Source organism: Cervus canadensis, chromosome 30 (assembly GCF_019320065.1).
Source record: "Cervus canadensis isolate Bull #8, Minnesota chromosome 30, ASM1932006v1, whole genome shotgun sequence".
In the NCBI taxonomy this organism is placed as follows: domain Eukaryota; kingdom Metazoa; phylum Chordata; class Mammalia; order Artiodactyla; family Cervidae; genus Cervus; species Cervus canadensis.
In genome coordinates, this window is record NC_057415.1 from 43,528,545 (window position 1) to 43,545,633 (window position 17,089).

Sequence of the window (17,089 nt, forward strand, 5' to 3'; positions counted from 1 at the left end):
CACAGGACTGTGGACAGGCCGGGTGGAAGCGTCCTGCCCACGTCCTCTATGCGGTTAAGGTTACAAGGACTCAGAGACCCACAGAGAAGGCGTCTCCATCCAGCACCCCCAGAAGAGCCAGCCCACCTGGGGATGGCAGAGCCTTGGGGTACTTCCAGAATCTCGCAGAAGGAACACCCTTTCCTCCACCTGGCTTCTTGCTCATCAGTTTTATAGCTAATGGGATGGTCTATTCAGAGGACGAGTAATGACCCATGCTGGTAATATCTACATAGATTATAAATATACAGAGACACAGAATGCACCTGTGTATCCTTAGCCATTTAAGCCCACTGGGAGGAAAATAGGAAACTTCAAATATAACGTATTTATACATCATTTGCAGTAGTCGCAAGATAAATTTAGAGATCAAACTAGCAAAACCATTGTTCCCTAATTTTTATTCAATATTCTAATACATCCAACACATTAAGAACATTTCACTTATAATTGAAGGCAAGAAGGACCAAGCTTTATGTGAAAACTCTATTTGCATCCACGGAGGCAAGGAACAGGTAGACTCTGCAAAGCACCTGCTGCACCTTTTGCTGCCTGTGGTTCCGGGTAGAAACTCTGGAGTTCTTCCACCTTCAGGAAGGAGATGACCTTGCTCATCACAGCTTTCTAGTTTCCCATGAGAATATACTCAGTCTCATGGTGTGCTGTCTGGGGATGTTTTTAATATAAAGCTCCTCAAGGAAAATATATTAATAAAATTAAGAAAGCCATCGAGAGAGCAAACAATACAAACTTGAAAAGACACTTTGCTTTGCAATAACTGGACATCTGGACAGGGCTGAGGACCGTCAGGCCATGTCCTGCAGGACCCCCCGGGAGCTTCCGTCTGGGGAGTCCCTCTCGCGTGTCGGCGTGACACGGTCTAGACAAGCCCCGGGCCTGCAGATGCAGAGGCACTTACGTTTGCACGGAGACCGCTGCCACCAGCACAGATGACATCCTGTTTTTGAATTGTCAGTACCTCTTTCGTCAGCTTCAGGCGGACGTCATAGGCGTGGCCAGACCCTTCGCTGTGCACCGAGGCGACCCCAGTTTTAGTCTGCAACAGAGCAGAGGTGGGAGGTGTGAGGACAGAGAGCAGAGACCCCGGCAAACGCGCCCGGGCTGAAACAAGCTGTGCTCACCACACACCCGCGCATCTCACGAGGGTTTGATTCAGTTCAGTTCAGTCGCTCAGTCGTGTCCGCCTCTGCGACCCCATGGACTGCAGCACACCAAGCCTCCCTGTCCATCACCAACGCCCGGAGTCCACCCAAACCCACGTCCATTGTGTTGGTGATGCCATCCACACATCTCATTCTCTGTCGTCCCCTTCTCCTTCAATCTTTCCCACCATCAGGGTATTTTCCAATGAGTCAGTTCTTTGCATCAGGTGGCCAAAGTACTGGAGTTTCAGCTTCAGCATCAGTCCTTCCAATGAATATTCAGGACTGACTTCCTTGAGGATGGACTGGTTGGATCTCCTTGCGGCCCAAAGGACTCTTGGGAATCTCCTGCAACACCACAGTTCAACAAAATCATGGGATTTTTAAAATATTTCTTCCTGATCAGTTTTTACAGGATTTGTATAATACATGTTTTTAGCAAGTGAAGAATGGATGAGTCAGAAAGGCAGCCTGGATAAACTAGAGAAGTTGGCTCCTCCACGTGGAGTCACGGATGTGCCCCAGGCTGAGCGGGGCCTGGTCAGTGGGTGGCACGGGTCACAGGAGACCACTGGAACGGCCACCCCGTCCCCCCGGTTCCTGCGCAGAACTCTGGCCAGCACGGCCTCGGACACGGCCCCGCACCTGGGGGAGGGGAGACGGCAGGTAGGATGCTCGGTGAGGCCGCCGGGGTCTGGTCTGCCACCCGGGACCAGAGGACGGCCCCAGGGCCCGCAGAGTCCCGGCCAGGCCCCAGGAGTGAGCGCCGGCAGGGTTGAGGCTGGAGCAGAAACAACGGGCCACATGGACCCCGAGGGCGGGGCTGGTGGACACTGATCCGTGGTCAACACAAAGCTTTTCCCGATGAAGGAACAGAATATTAAGAACAAAGAAACAGTAACACGGTATGATTTTCTTCTTATAATGACTTAGTGGAATTGAGATTCCTGCTAAAAAATCTTCACTGCAGATAAAAACAGAATATTTAATACATGTCTAGGATCAAAGCAACACTATATATCACTAACTTTACTATATATACAATAGATAACCAACGAAGACCTACTGTTCGGGGAACTATAACCTAATACCTTGGAGCTATCTAGACAGGGAAACTGAATCACTTTGCTCTTTCCCTAAAACACACACAACGCTGTGAGTGAACCATTCTCCAGCTTGGGGCTGCCCAGGTGGCTCAGTGGGAAAGTCTCTGCCCGGCAGGCCAGGAGACGTGGGCTCCATCCCCGGGTCAGGAAGGCGCCCTGGAGAAGGAAACGGCAACCCACTCTGGTATTCACGCCTGGAGAATCCCATGGACAGAGGAGCCTGGTGGGCTCCAGTCCATGGGGTCGCAAATGAGTCAGACATGACTTAGCGACTAAATAAAAATTTTTTAAAAATACTCTAATATGAAATTTTTTCACAGGGTCAGAATCACTGATTGTGATTCAGTGAGAAGGACCGTGTCCTCACATTCTCCACAGTGGAAAGTGAGCAGCAAGAGAGAACACCAAACCTCCTTCTCAACATTGATTAACAAACGTCTAAACCACCACAGATCAGAGGTGTAAAAATCACACTCTCTGACATAAACCACAGCAAGATCCTCTATGACCCACCTCCCTGAGTAATGGAAATAAAAGCAAAAATAAACAAATGGGACCTACTTAAACTTAAAAACTTTTGCACAACTAAGGAAACTATAAGCAAGGTGAAAAGACAGCCTTCAGAATGGAAGAAGATAATAGCAAATGAAGCAACTGACAAAGAATTAATCTCAAAAATATATAAGCAGCTTATGAATACCAGAAAAATAAACAACGCAATCAAAAAATTGGCCAAAGAACTAAACAGACATTTCTCCATAGAAGATGTACAGATGGCTAACAAACACAAGAAAAGATGCTCAACATCACTCATTATCAGAGAAATGCAAATCAAAACCATAATGAGGTACCATCTCACGCTGGTCAAAATGGCTGCTATCCAAAAGTCTACAAGCAATAAATGCTGCAGAGGGTGTGGAGAAAAGGGAACCCTCTTACACTGTTGGTGGGAATGCAAACTAGTACAGCCACTATGGAGAGCAGTGTGGAGATTCCTTAAAAAACTGGAAATAGAACTGCCATATGACCCAGCAATCCCACTCCTGTGCATACACACCAAGGAAGCCAGATCTGAGAGACACGTGCTCCCCAATGTTCATCGCAGCACTGTTTATAATAGCCAGGACATGGAAGCAACCTAGATGCCCATCAGCAGATGAATGGATAAGGAAGCTGTGGTACATATACACCATGGAATATTACTCAGCTTTTAGAAAGAATGCATTTGAATCAGTTCTTATGAGGTGGATGAAATCAGAGCCTATTATACAGAGTAAAGTAAGGCAGAAAGAAGAATACCAATACAGTATATTAACGCATATATATGAAATTTAGAAAGATGGTAATGATGACCCTATATGTGAGACACCAAGAGACAGAGATATAAAGAACAGAGTTTGGACTCTGTGGGAGAAGGCAAGGGTAGGATGATTTGAGAGAATAGCATTGAAACATGCATATTACCATATGTGAAATAGATCGCCAGTCCAAGTTTGATACATGAAACAGGGCACTCAAAGCCGGTGCACTAGGATAACCCAGAGGGATGGGATGCGGAGGGAGGAGGGAGGGGGGTCAGGATGCGGGACACATGTACACCCGTGGCCGATTCATGTCAATGTATGGCAAAAACCACCACAATATTGTAAAGTAATTAGCCTCCAATTTAAATAAATCAATAAATAAGAAGCCATAAAAAATTAAAAAAAATCACAGTGGAAATAAGAATGTATTTTGAATGGATAATGAAGTTACAGCTCTTTGAAATGGTGTTTCAAAGAATAGTTACATCTGTCAATGCATTTTTATTTTTAAAAAAGCTGTTGAAAATCAATCTAATCTCAGGGTAGCCAAGGTCCTGTTTCTGTGAATAAAGTTTTATTGGAACAGCCACACCCACCTGGTTACTCCTATTCATCACTGTTTTTATGCAAATATTATTACATTTGTTTTAAAAGTTGAATCCACTATTAAAATTCTTTTACAAAGTAAACTCTAGGGCTATACCAGCTTCATCAGTGAATTCCACATATTTCAAGAAAAAAAACTTCACAAAGTCTTTGAGAAAAACTAAAAAGGAACACCATTTAACTTGTATAAACCCAAGCCAAGTTGGACACAAAAACCCAGCAAGGAGGTTATGACAAAGTAAATTAACTTATCTATCACCTTCTTGAACATAAATGCAAACATGAAAATATTACCAAACCAGATGCAGAAAAATATAAAAACGAAAATACGTCTTGAGCAATGAACAAGGAAGGGAAAGTAGCTTTTCACCTGAACGTCAGTGTCCCTTACTCCGTGTAACAGTCACCCACCAGGGCCTAGTGAGACGCCCCAGACCTCAGGGCTCCTGGGATCTGGAGGGGCCTGCCTGGCGCTTCTCTGTGGGTCTCCTGCGGCCGTGGTCAGTCGTGGGGCGGCAGTCGGGTGGGAGTGGGCTCCGGGTGACAGATCAGCCCCCAGCTGCTCCTGTGCTGCCAGGCCCTGGGCTGGGCCCGGGCTCCTCCCACTGGCTGCTCACAGCAGGCGTCCCCCCAAAAGGGTGACCCAAGAGAGGAAGAGCGTGCCCCAAAACGGAGCTGCTTTCCCTGTAACCGAGCATCGTCACTCCTGCCCAGCGCCGTGGGCACACAGCCCAGCCCGGGATGGACGTGGGACAGGACCACACGGGGCCGGTGGACGGGGCTCCTGGGAGCCCCCACACCACAGCTCAGAGCACAGAGACTCTTGTAGGATCACAAACAAGCCTCAAAAGACACCTGACAAACGTCATTCACAATGAAGCTTTCTAATAAAAGGTACCTTCCCCGACCTTCCGGGAAACCTCTAAACAAGACTCAGCATCTGTGATTCTCTGTGCTGATTATGGAAAACTTCCTCCTGCGGGCTGCTCACCCTCACAGCTGGGCCCGGCAGCTCCTGCCCTGGGGGACACACATGCCTTTACAGACAGACGAGGCCCAAAGGCGGGAAAGCAGAAACCAACCCAGGTTTTTCCACTGCCGCTGCTCCTGAGCACGGAGACAAACCTAAAGTGGGAAAACAGATAAGCGACAGCTCATGGCCTTAACGAAGGGTCAGTGCTCTTCTCTGCCAGTATTCTGAAAGTTCATGTCAGCACATGAGCAACAAGCGTGACAACTGGAAGTCGTAAAAAGATGCAACGTGCAGCAGCATTAAAAAGTCATCAACATCTAGAAATAAATCTAATAATAGACATGTAAGGTCTCTACACTGAAATGTTTAGTAATGTTATTAAGAGACTTCCCTGGTGGCTCAGTCGGTAAAGAAGCTGCCTGCAATGCAGGAGACCCTGGGTCAGGAAGAACCCCTGGAGGGGATGACAACCCACTCCAGTGTCTTGCCTGAACCCCACGAACATAGGAGCCTGGAGGGCTACAGTTCACAGGGTCACAAGAATCAGACACGACTCAGCAACTAACACAGGAGGAGGGTATGAGGGGCCTTAAATGTCACAGAACAGATCGTGCTCGTGAGACAGATGAACTTACATGGCCAAGGTGTCAGTGCTCCCCAGGTTAATCTGAGATTCAAAACAACAGAAAACCATAACCTCAGCATATTTTTAGAAATTGACAAAGCGATTCTCAATTTTAGATAGAAACACAAGGCTCAAGTGTAGTCAAGGTAATCTTGGAAAAGAGAAACACAGCTTCACATGCACACAGACTGACAGCACGAACCATTCAAAGGTTGCAGCAGCTGAAATGGGGCGTGTGCTCAAGGAGAACAGGGCTAAGGAGGAGAGAGCCGAGAACCGAGACGGACGAGGCACACATGCCCCTCGGACCGTGAACGGGGCCCTGCATGAGGCCTGGGAAGAACAGTCTTTGCAACACACAGAAAAGTGAACCCCGCTTCACAATGTACAAAAAAATCAAACATTGTTGGACGTAAGCTCTATATGAAGGCAAAGAATGAAATATTTATAAGAAAATGAAAATATATTCAACAACTTGGAGTAAGGTTTACCTGGAGTAAAGGTCAACAACTTGCAAAAAAGCCCTAACTATAAATTAGAAATTGATAAAGTATTCTGTATTAGAATTGGGAGATTCTGTTCAGTAAAAGAGGTTATTAGGAGAGAAGAATGGAGCCCACAGAGTGAGAGGTTTGGGTAGCACATGTTTGATAAAGACTCATGCACAGAGCTTACAAAGAGCTCCAAAGTCAGGAGCTGTCTTTCCTGTAACTGAGCTTCCTCACTGCTGCCCAATGCCGTGGACACACAGCCCAGCCCAGGATGGAGGCAGGACTGGACCACACGGGGCGGGTGGACGGGACTCTTGGGAGCCCCCACACCACAGCTCAGAGCACAGAGACTCCTGTAGGATTATGTACAAGCCTCAACCTGACAAGTCATTCATGACAAAGTCTTTTATTAAAAGGTATCTTTCCCAACTATCTGGGAAACCTCTAAATGAGACTCAGAGCATCAGTGATTCTGTGTTGAATATGGAAAACTTCCTCTTGGAGGCTGAGAGAGATGCTCACTAATTTTGTGAATCTATAACAGAGCGGCTGGTTACAACCTCTCCAGTAAATGTCACTCTAGAAGGTGAGATGATAGAATTCTCAACCCCCCTGCTGTGATTCAGAATTTCTCAGTTTACCTTTGCCCAACATGAGGCAGGGAAAAATACTCTTAAAGGCATAAACAATTTACTACATTAACAATATTCACAGATGATAATAATGTCCATAAATAAGACCAAAGAAATGTACAGACATCTGAGAAATTATGAACATCTAGAAATATGGATGGATAAAAGTGGAATCTATCAGTATGACTCATGCATTTACACAATAGAACCTGGAGAAAAAAACTGAGACTATGTCTTTCTCCCCCCAAGCCATTAGTTATTCAAGAATATGCAAAACAGCATGAATACTTAAAAGGAAAAAATTTAATCGTTCATTGAAAAATACTAAAGAAATACTAATTAAATAGAGAAATGCCTGTGGATGGGAAACTGTCCCCAAATTGGTCTACGCAGTCACTGTATTCCACCCAGAATATGAATCAGTCTAGACCTTGACAGAAAGACCCCGATTAAAGGGAAAACAAGGCCAAGAGGAGTTGAAGCGCTGCTAGAAAAGAAGTGGTGGGAGGTTTGCCACTGGTTCTAACATGGATTTTTGTTCATAATTTAGCATCTGTGAAACCAAGGATAAAGGATGTTCTTTCAATATTTCATGGACAGCCTTACTCTTCACAGCGATACATAAAATGTATATTGATATTCATTGCATATTATAATTGAAGGAGTATGACACTGTCCATTTATAATAATGGAAATTGTGGGGGAAAATGATAACAGGGTTTGAAAAACTGACCACAAGAACACAGGAGAGCCCGGGATGAGTCCCTCTGAGCGAGGAGACGGTGCCGGCGGGTGTCGCTGACGGTGAGGAACAAGAATAAACACCATCAGGACAACAGCGAGCCCCAAGAGGAAACTGTGAGTCGGACCCTTACTTTATTCCATCTGTGTTAAAGATGAATTGAAAATTTCAATAAATATATTCTTGGCTTAGGAAGTCGTTCCTAACAATGCACAAAAAGCAAAACGACACGGGAAAAACCATCACACGCACTCTGGCTGAATGCTCTCCGTCCAAGGACCGGCTGAGGGTGACAGAAATGGTCCCGGGCGGAGGGACAGGGCCTGGGGAGAGGGCAGGTTTGTGGGGCCCCTGTGGGCAGCTCACCACACCTCCCGATGCTCCTGACAACACACGCCCACCCACTTTCTGTAAACCTCTGACTTCAAATGAACATCGGCATCAGCTGAAAATCCATCCACCTCGTTAACTGAAAGCTGACAGAAAAAGAACAATGAACGCAGAGCAAACTCAGAAACCTTTGCGTTTGTGGGCAGCGGAGCTCTGTCCACAGGCACACCTCGGAGGCCGAGCCCCGCCCACCTCGGAGGCCGAGCCCCGCCCACCTCCGAGGCCGAGCCCCGCCCACCTCGGAGGCATCAGCAGCAGCAGAGTCGCGGGGCAGGACGCCTATGCTGTCACGAGTCCCACCTCCTGGGAGATGACGGCTGCCGTCACGCCTTGTGAACTGATACCTGCCATCAGGTGTGATGCCAATTTCAAAGGAAAGCTCCAAATTATTTTAATTTGGAACACAAAGAAGGGGACTTCGTGTTTGAGGACGCAAGGTTTCCCTGGCATCAACAGATTCTCGGGATGAGTGGATCCACCCTGAGGCTGGCAACGGTGGAGAGAAACTCCACATGGAGCCCCAGGACTTCTCAGGGCCCTGGGATGCTGGAGCTGCAGGGGGAAGCTGGGGCTGGTGGGGCTGGGGCCAAGCTGTGGGAGGAAGGGAGGAAGGAGAAAGGCTGAGGCCAGGATCTCAGGAGAGGGTGCGGGTCTGTGAGGGCATCCTGGCCGAGCTTTGGGGACCACTGCCCAGGGGTCCCACACGTTACAGGCAAGGGGAGCAGGGTCCGGAAACTCTCTGGGACACTCTCAGGGCAGGGAGCTTTGAGGACGACCCAGATGGAAGCAGGAGAAAGGATCAGCCTTCCTGGGGGCTGGAGGCGAAAGGCAGGGAGGGGGCGACCGTGGGTTTGGGGCTGCATGGGGCCCATGGGCAGGTGTGGGCTGGAGCCAGGGCCGCTGACCTCAGCTCCTCCTGACTGACCGCCTGCCCCCATCCTTCCAGTCCAGAGCCCTCACCCAGGACAGCCCGACGGGGCTCAGCAGTGGGCAGGCAGTGTCTGGCCAGCTCTCCACACACGGACACGGAAGGTCTGAACACACATCAGTCCTCCCACAGGGAGGAAGGTGCCCGGAGACATAGCTGGCTGCCCGTGGTGGTGAGAGGCAGGGCTTGTATGTTTCCATGATCCAAGGAAAACGTCAGATAAGGCACTTTAATCGTCGGCTTTAAAATTTGAGTCAGACTTTAATCAGCGACACTGACCTTGAAACTGCCACTTGGACGTCAGATTCACCCCACCATCCATCCCCGTGACTTTATAGACATCAAAGGCAACAAGCGAGATCTGTCAATAATGACCTACTTAAGATGCATTTCTCGAAGGGAAAAAAGGTAGGACTCTTATGATGTTGAATGATTTCTATTTCTGTAAAAATAGACTGCTATAATGAGCCCCAAAGATCAAAAGACTCAACAAAATGGAATAACATTTGAATAACTTGGATTTGACACACAAAAAGCATTTCAGTGTTATTTAAAATAGACATCTACTTCCTTAGACTGCATTTTAAAATGAAATCCAATTGTGAGAAAAAGCTTAAGAGACGTGTACACGCATTTAAAAGTCATAAAAGACATTAAAACCATCACAAAAAAATTAATGAATTACCATTTATTATTACCTGACTGATTCAGCTGTCAGTCACTCAGACACTGTTGCTGAAGTTACCGAGACAAGTCTTTATATATTACAAGTGGGGATTTATCTGACTCCAAAAGCGAGAGTGAAGATCCTTATCCGCACTAAGAGATACTGCTGCTTCCAGCAAGGGGTCTGCCCCAGGTTCCACATGCTCTACAGAAACTTACAGCTCTGCAAAGAGGAACTGACTGTCAAGGGGAATAGTCTGAATGAGGATTTCAGTCTGGAAAAAGGCAGAAACAAAACGTGGGCTCATTTGGAAAGAGCCAACAGTTAGTGGAAATAGAATAACCCCCGCGAGTCTAAATGTCCCCAGAGTGCCCGGGATTTCAGTGGAGAGGCCTTTACCTTTGACTCTGACAATAAATCAGGCACACTCCTCACCGTAGATATTGCGAGCTGTCGTTACTGAATGCAGCAGGGTTCAGGTGAACTTGGGCGGCAAGTGTCAAAACAATCATACGGTTGAGATACTTAATAACTAAGTCTCTCAGAAGACAGATTCTCCTGTATAATCGGTAAGACCCATCTTTACTGCACTAAATTTCTTTACACTTTAACTCACAATATTACAAAAGAAAATGGCACAAATGCCTAGTTTGGATGCTACTAAGCGTGAGCACCTGACTACCCGATGGGAGTTGCTGGCTTGAAGAAGGACGGGGCTGCTCCAATCTCTGAGGTCAAGGGCAGGCCAGCCCCTGACGTCCTCCCTGGGAAGGCTTTCTGGGAAGAGGCTTGGAGAAGCCACCATCTACTTCATTTGAAGAACCAGCCGTGCCACAAGAGCATGTTTGCCACAGTAATCTATTTGCTGTTGGTTTCTTTTTTTTTTTTTTTTCCAGTCTGGTAGTGGAAACTTACACATTCACTCTGTGAGAATGTAGTTACAATGAGAAGAAGCAATCTTGCTTAAAATTCCTAACAGAAATGAGTAATGCACAAATATCCTTACAGTACAAGGGTAATAGGCCCTTTGCAAAGATTTTGACCAGTGGATCCAGCCTGAGGCACTGGATACTTCTGTAAAGACGGTAACAGGGCTCTAAAGATAAGGTAGAAACTCTGATGAAACAGAGCGCAGACCGTGACCACCGACCTGTCGGTCCTTAGACACCAGGGAGGACATGCCCGAGGCCGCAGGTCCCCGCTCAGACAGTAAGCGTCAGCAGGGGCTCCAAGACTCTTACGACCACTGATCTGAGACTTTTAAAATGCCAAAGGAGGGGGAGGTGAAGGAGAGAAGGGGGCCAGCCTCGGCAGAGTGGGGCTCACCCACCTGGCGGGGTCTGAGGTGTCTGCTTGGAACAGCATGGACTCGCCACCAGGCTGTCCTCGTTCACTTCTGGGCAGACACCGACTACAGTGACACTTTCAAAGTTTCACTGTCTCTTCATCCTTCTTTTGGCAATCCCGTTTCGTACCTTTGAGAGGATCCATCAGTTCTCTTTTTAATCCTATTTATTTAAATTATATATATATATATATGTATAAAACCAAGTTCACCACTTCCCCCTCTACCCTCATCCTGCCTCTTGCACCAGCCTGTTCTCTGTGAGTGTGGTTTCGGTTTTATTTTTTATTTTTTTAGATCACACGTGTAAGCGAGATCTCATGGTAAATACTTTCTCTGGAGACTCATCTCGCTGCACAAGGAGCTAGATGAAGGCATGCTTTCCTGCTGAGTACTTTTGTTAGCACACACAATGCCAATTCTTCACTCTCCACACGAGGCAGCTACTCGCCCCCGCAAGAGCTGGACAGAGTCCCGGCCTCGGAGGCCACGCAGCGGGAAGCACTATCGGGTCCTTTGCTGGAAGAGTCTGCAGACCCCTGCCTTCAAGAGCCGTCCCCAGTGCAGACCACACCCTACCCTTCCCACATCCGCAGCTACGCCGCACCACCTCCCAGCTCAGGCACCAGCTCGAGAGCACTTGTTGGGTGGAGTCAAGAAGCTGCGGTCGTGGAGCAGAGGCGTGGCCACACCTGGAGCTGGGCGGGCACAGTGATGAGGGGTCTGGAGGAACCACTGAGTCCACGGGACCCACCTCATCTTCGTCACCCAAGCTTCCTGGACACCATGGGTCACTGAGTTGTCCAGCAGGAGGGATGGTCACTGGGGTCAGGCCAGTCAGCCTGAGAGCACGTACCATGGACCAAACCTTCATGCGGCCATCAGATCAGGGACGTGACCCATGCTATGGACATTCTCATGATAACTTTCTACCTACCTGAGGCATAAATTCATATTTTACACTTTAACAAAACATTGTTTAACAAAAAATTAAAGCCTTTTAGTCTCCATGTTCCAAAACAAAGACTCAGCATCTATTTGCACATTCTGACTGCAGAGAATTGCTTTAAAAATAGATTCACCATCATCCAGATGCACACCCCACAGGCCCGGGCAAGTCACTGGATTTTAAGCACCTCTCCTTGTTTAAATGGAGAACATTCCAGGAATAAGACCGGGCCACCCAGCACTGGAGGGGGGCCACAGGGAGGACACCCTCTGGCCAAGCGGCCATCCAGGCTCCAAACTTCACGTTGCCTTCCTGAGTCCAAGCAGACAGACAAGATGGACCAGCCGAACACCCACCTGAGCAACAGGCCAGCACCTGAGGTTAGGAAAATGACTCAGGTCATCACTGGAGGCGGCGCAGACGTAGAGAGACAAGTGTGAGCTCAGCGCTGAGGTCGGAGCTCAGGCCCTGGTGGCAGCGGCCAGGCTGGACGCCCCTGCTGTCCCGCTGGACCCCGCAGCTCCTCGGCCTCCTGGGGGCTCCTCCTCCTGCTCCAGCTTCCTCTCTTCCTGGAGGAAACCTTGACTCCTTGACTCCTCACTCGCCCTGGGGCCTCTGCAGGCGTGCTTACACCCTCCAGATGAGACACGCCTTGAGGACCCCAGACTCCGGCGGGCAGGCTGGACCCAAGGGTGGGAAGCAGAGGCCAGGAGGGAGGAGGTGTCTGGTCCTCCCAGGACGGGGACACAGTCCTCCCAGGATGGCGACACAGCCCCCCACACACACCCACATCCCGAGCTGATCTAAATGCACGCTCAAGCTGCCCCACGTGCCAGGCAGAGGATGGGATGCACGCGCCCCGACGCAGTCTCCTCCCTGAAAGACCAACCCAGGGCCACTGCCCACTTCCCACGGGGGGCCTGTCTTGACCCTTGACCCTGGAAGGAGGAGGCGCCTGATTAAATCGGGTCCTTGTGTAGGTACGTCCCTCCCAGACCCTCAGAGGTCTTCCTTGTCGGCCACTGGGGACCTGGGCCAAGACCTGGAACCCAGGGGGACAGCCTGACCCACCTGCTCTGACTCAGAAGCTTTTAACTGACCTCCTCCACCAAACAGGCTGTTTGCTCTGTGAACAAAACCTCAGCCTGTTCATTTGTAAAATCAGAACCAAAGAAGGAAATCTAACGTGTGTTACATAAAAGAAAGGCATTTCATTTTCCCAGTTAACGTCATTACATGGTAATGTGAGCTAATATAGTGTCAAGAAAATCAGCTTCTCTCTTTTGGAAACACTGTTCTAGTTTAGAAACTTTGTAGTAGTTAGGAGTACATCAGTTCAGTTCAGTCACTCAGTCGTGTCCAACTCTTTGTGACCCCATGAATTGCAGCACGCCAGGCCTCCCTGCCCATCACCAACTCCCAGAGCTTACTCAAACTCATGTCCATTGAGTTGGTGATGCCATCCAACCATCTCATCCTCTGTTGTCCCCTTCTCCTCCTGCCCCCAATCCCTCCCAGCATCAGGGTCTTTTCCACTGAGTCAACTCTTCACATGAGATGGCCAAAGTATTGGAGTTTCAGCTTCAGCATCAGTCCTTGCAATGAACACCCGGACTGATCTCCTTTAGGATGGACTGGTTGGATCTCCTTGCAGTCCAAGGGACTCTTGAGAGTCCTCTCCAACCCACAGTTCAAAGGCATCAATTCTTCAGTGCTCAGTTTTCTTCACAGTCCAACTCTCACATCCATATATGACCACTGGAAACCATAGCCTTGACTAGACGGACCTTTGTTGACAAAGTAATGTCTCTGCTTTTTAATATGCTCTCTATGTTGGTCATAACTTTCCTTCCAAGGAGTAAGCGTCCTTTAATTTCATGGCTGCAATCACCATCCACAGTGATTACATACTTGACACTAAATTCTATACAGTTTCTTCATCTGGGAAAATTTACACGAGAAAAATCAGCTAATTTTCCACTCTAATGTTATATTAGGTTGAATTAGAGAACTTCCTGTTAGACATTTTCCCCCCTTAAGTTTCAATAAATGGTTCACATACTCCATCATGCCCACGTGGTACTAACCACACACACCTCATTAGTTTATGTTTAAAAATGAAATTCAATATCCAGAGCACTGAATGGAACACAGTCCTGGGCTTTTCTGTCATGTAATAACACATTTCTTACCAGAGAAATCACTCTTTCTTACAAAAATGATGGACATAAATTGGATTAAGATATGAAATGAAGATAGCTTTTATTCTCCAAATAAATGCAACTCAAAGCACAAATGTAGAATCACTGCTAAAATCATTCCATTGTGCTGGGGAAATTCTTATGCTAACATCATCTCTACATAGATGGGTGTTGGGTAACCCCGCATTCTAGAAATGATTGTCCAAACCATTCCCAACACCCTGACAGCTAGTTTCATGTGATGTAAATAAAACTCCGATGAGACAGTATACAAGAACAAATCATGTGGTCAAAATTCAAAGGAATTTACTAATTGTGTCAGCAAATCATCATAATTTTGAATCACAAAAAGTCTTCACTTTATTTATTATCAGTTGGTACTAAAAAGAGTGGTTAAGTAGCATTTCAGTAAGAGCATTATTTCAAACATTGTTTTTTTTAAGTAGAGACAAATTGCTACCTAATGCAAATTCAAGTTTTAATGGTAAACTTTACAACTACTTCACTGCACTTTATCTTTACTGCTTCATGTTATGATAATAAATTAAATCACCACTCAATGAATTGTCCAGAGATAATACTGCAATGGAATTTCTTAATTCCTTAACTGAACACTAAACACATTCACCAGCTCCAAAATGTGTGCGCTGACAGGGCAGCACAGAGCAGTTTCGCGCCTGAGAATGCGTTCAGCAGAGCACGCAGGCTGACAGCTAAGCCCCGGGAGGCTCTTCCCAGGACGGCCAGGACGGCGGTCCGGCCGCTGGGGCCGCTCCGCTGCAGCCTGACTTCCCTGCCGTCCGCGGGACTAGCCCCCGGAAGCCTAGGTGGCGCTGTTCTCTAACCGTCAGCGCCGAGCTTGGTCAGCATTTAATTAGGTGACGGTGTCACAGCACTTTCACTACAGATAAGGGAAAAAGACTCTGCCCAATTAAGCTAGAGAACTAATCTCAGATTCCCACCGGAAAACTGTAACTTTAAAAATCTGACGGACATCTTGCACAGACCTTAGAGGCCGGCAAGGAGAGCAGGTAAGATTACCCACAGCTGACACCAGAGGCATAACCAGGAGACAGGTGAAGGCGGAAATACACCTGGTCAACCAGAAGCGCGGGCCCTGTGCTCCCAGCTGGGAAGCCGTGTATCAGAGCTCTGACTCATAAACACATAAACCCGTGACAACAGCCTCCACTGGTGAACCCCTGAAGGAAATAAATTGTTCAGTTAAGTGCAAAATGTACTACCCCAGGGAGAGAAACTCAAATCCCCCAGTGAAGTGTGCTTTTACTATTCGACCCTGTGACGCCTCCTCAAAAGATTCTAACTTCAAGACACCCTCACCTACAGAAAACAACATATGCAGAAATACTACCTGCAACACTTCTGTATTCCCAAAAGCCTGGAAAGAATACAGCGTCATTAGTAGGGGACTGGCTGAATGTACACACCGCACCTTCATGCAGTGACTGCCCTGCAACCAGGAGGGGACAGCCACACACCAGCATGGAGCCAAGGTCAAGGCAAGCTGAGGCACCATGCCATGCACACGGCGTGTGATAACTTCCGTCTGAAGGGTGATGTTGTAAGGAGAGGAATATATAAGAAAGTGAAGAAAGTACATATTAATTTTTCAAAAGTAAATATAATAAACATAAATTAACCCAGAAAATAACCAAAATGATTACCAACATGTGCAGGAAATATCCAGATTGAGTGAATAGGGACTGAATTGAGAATTCTCTGAGTTTTCTTTTCTATAGTTTTAATTTTTCACAATGTAATTTTTTACAAATTCAAAAATTTAATTAAGTCAAAAGAAAAACATTAAAACCCAAACAATAGAAACTAGTTTAATTGTTAAAGCTGATTGCACAATAAATTACAAAGTGATAATAAGTATTTCAAAAATTTTGAACTGTATACTGATCTGTAAGTTCATAATTGACTATATTCTAAAGCTCAATGATGAGCAATAAATAAATCTTCTGGACAAACACGTAAGTTGACTTTCTAAGTGCCCAGCCTCTGTCTTCATTTTGTTCTAAGTGCCCAGGCTCTGTCCTCATTACACCAAATGTGGACCGACCGGATGGGCATCTCACTGCATTATCCCTTTCTGGCACGTTGTACTGCCCACTACTTTGTTCTGAATCACAAGCCAACACCCTTCAACCACCACTGGAGGTAAACTGCTTGTTCTGACAGTTCATCCCCTTTTCTCTCAAACACAAAGGACACCAGCAGAAGCCCTGGCCTTTCAACCAGGACAGTCCACTCCATCATCAGACGCGACGGCAGCGGGCAGAGAGCACCTTAGCAGGACGTCTTCCCCGCCTGACAGAGCATCTGATTTTCCTTAAAACAGAAAGAATGGAGAGAGGGTGAAAGCAAAGCCCCTCGTCCTCAGTCGTGACTGAGATCAGGCAGGTTTTGTTGTTGTTGTTCATTTGCTAAGTCATGTCCAACACTTGGCGACACCACGGGTGGCAGCACGCCAGGCTCCCTGTCCATCACATCTCCCAGAGCTGCTCAAACCCACGCCCATCGAGTCAGTGATACCATCCAGCCATCTCCTCCTCTGTCGTCCCCTTCTCCTCCTGCCCCCAATTCCTCCTAGCATCAGGGTCTTTTCCAGTGAGTCAGTTCTTTGCATCAGGTAGCCAAAGTACTGGAGTTTCAGCTTCAGCACCAGTCTTTCCAGTGAATCCTCAGGACTGATCTCCTTTAGGATGGACTGGTTTGATCTCCTTGCTATCCAGGGGACTCTCAAGAGTCTTCTCCAACACCACAGTGCAAAAGCATCAATTCTTCGGCACTCAGCTTTCTTTATGGTCCAACTCTCACATTCATACATGACCACTGGAAAAACCATAGCTTTGACTATATGGACTGTGGACCTTGACAAATGATGAACCCGTGTGTGGGGTG

General features: G+C 47.3%; 1 protein-coding gene across 4 annotated transcripts in view; it reads right to left on the reverse strand.

Moving 5' to 3' along the window:
- The window catches only part of SNTG2 (syntrophin gamma 2), a 113,358-nt gene that overhangs the window by 70,755 nt on the left and 25,514 nt on the right, over nucleotides 1-17,089 (reverse strand). For all 4 annotated transcript variants that reach the window (XM_043453827.1, XM_043453826.1, XM_043453825.1 and 1 more), the window contains exon 2: nucleotides 959-1,096. In XM_043453827.1, the coding sequence (XP_043309762.1) occupies nucleotides 959-1,096 (138 nt within the window). The remainder of the gene's footprint in view (nucleotides 1-958; nucleotides 1,097-17,089) is intronic.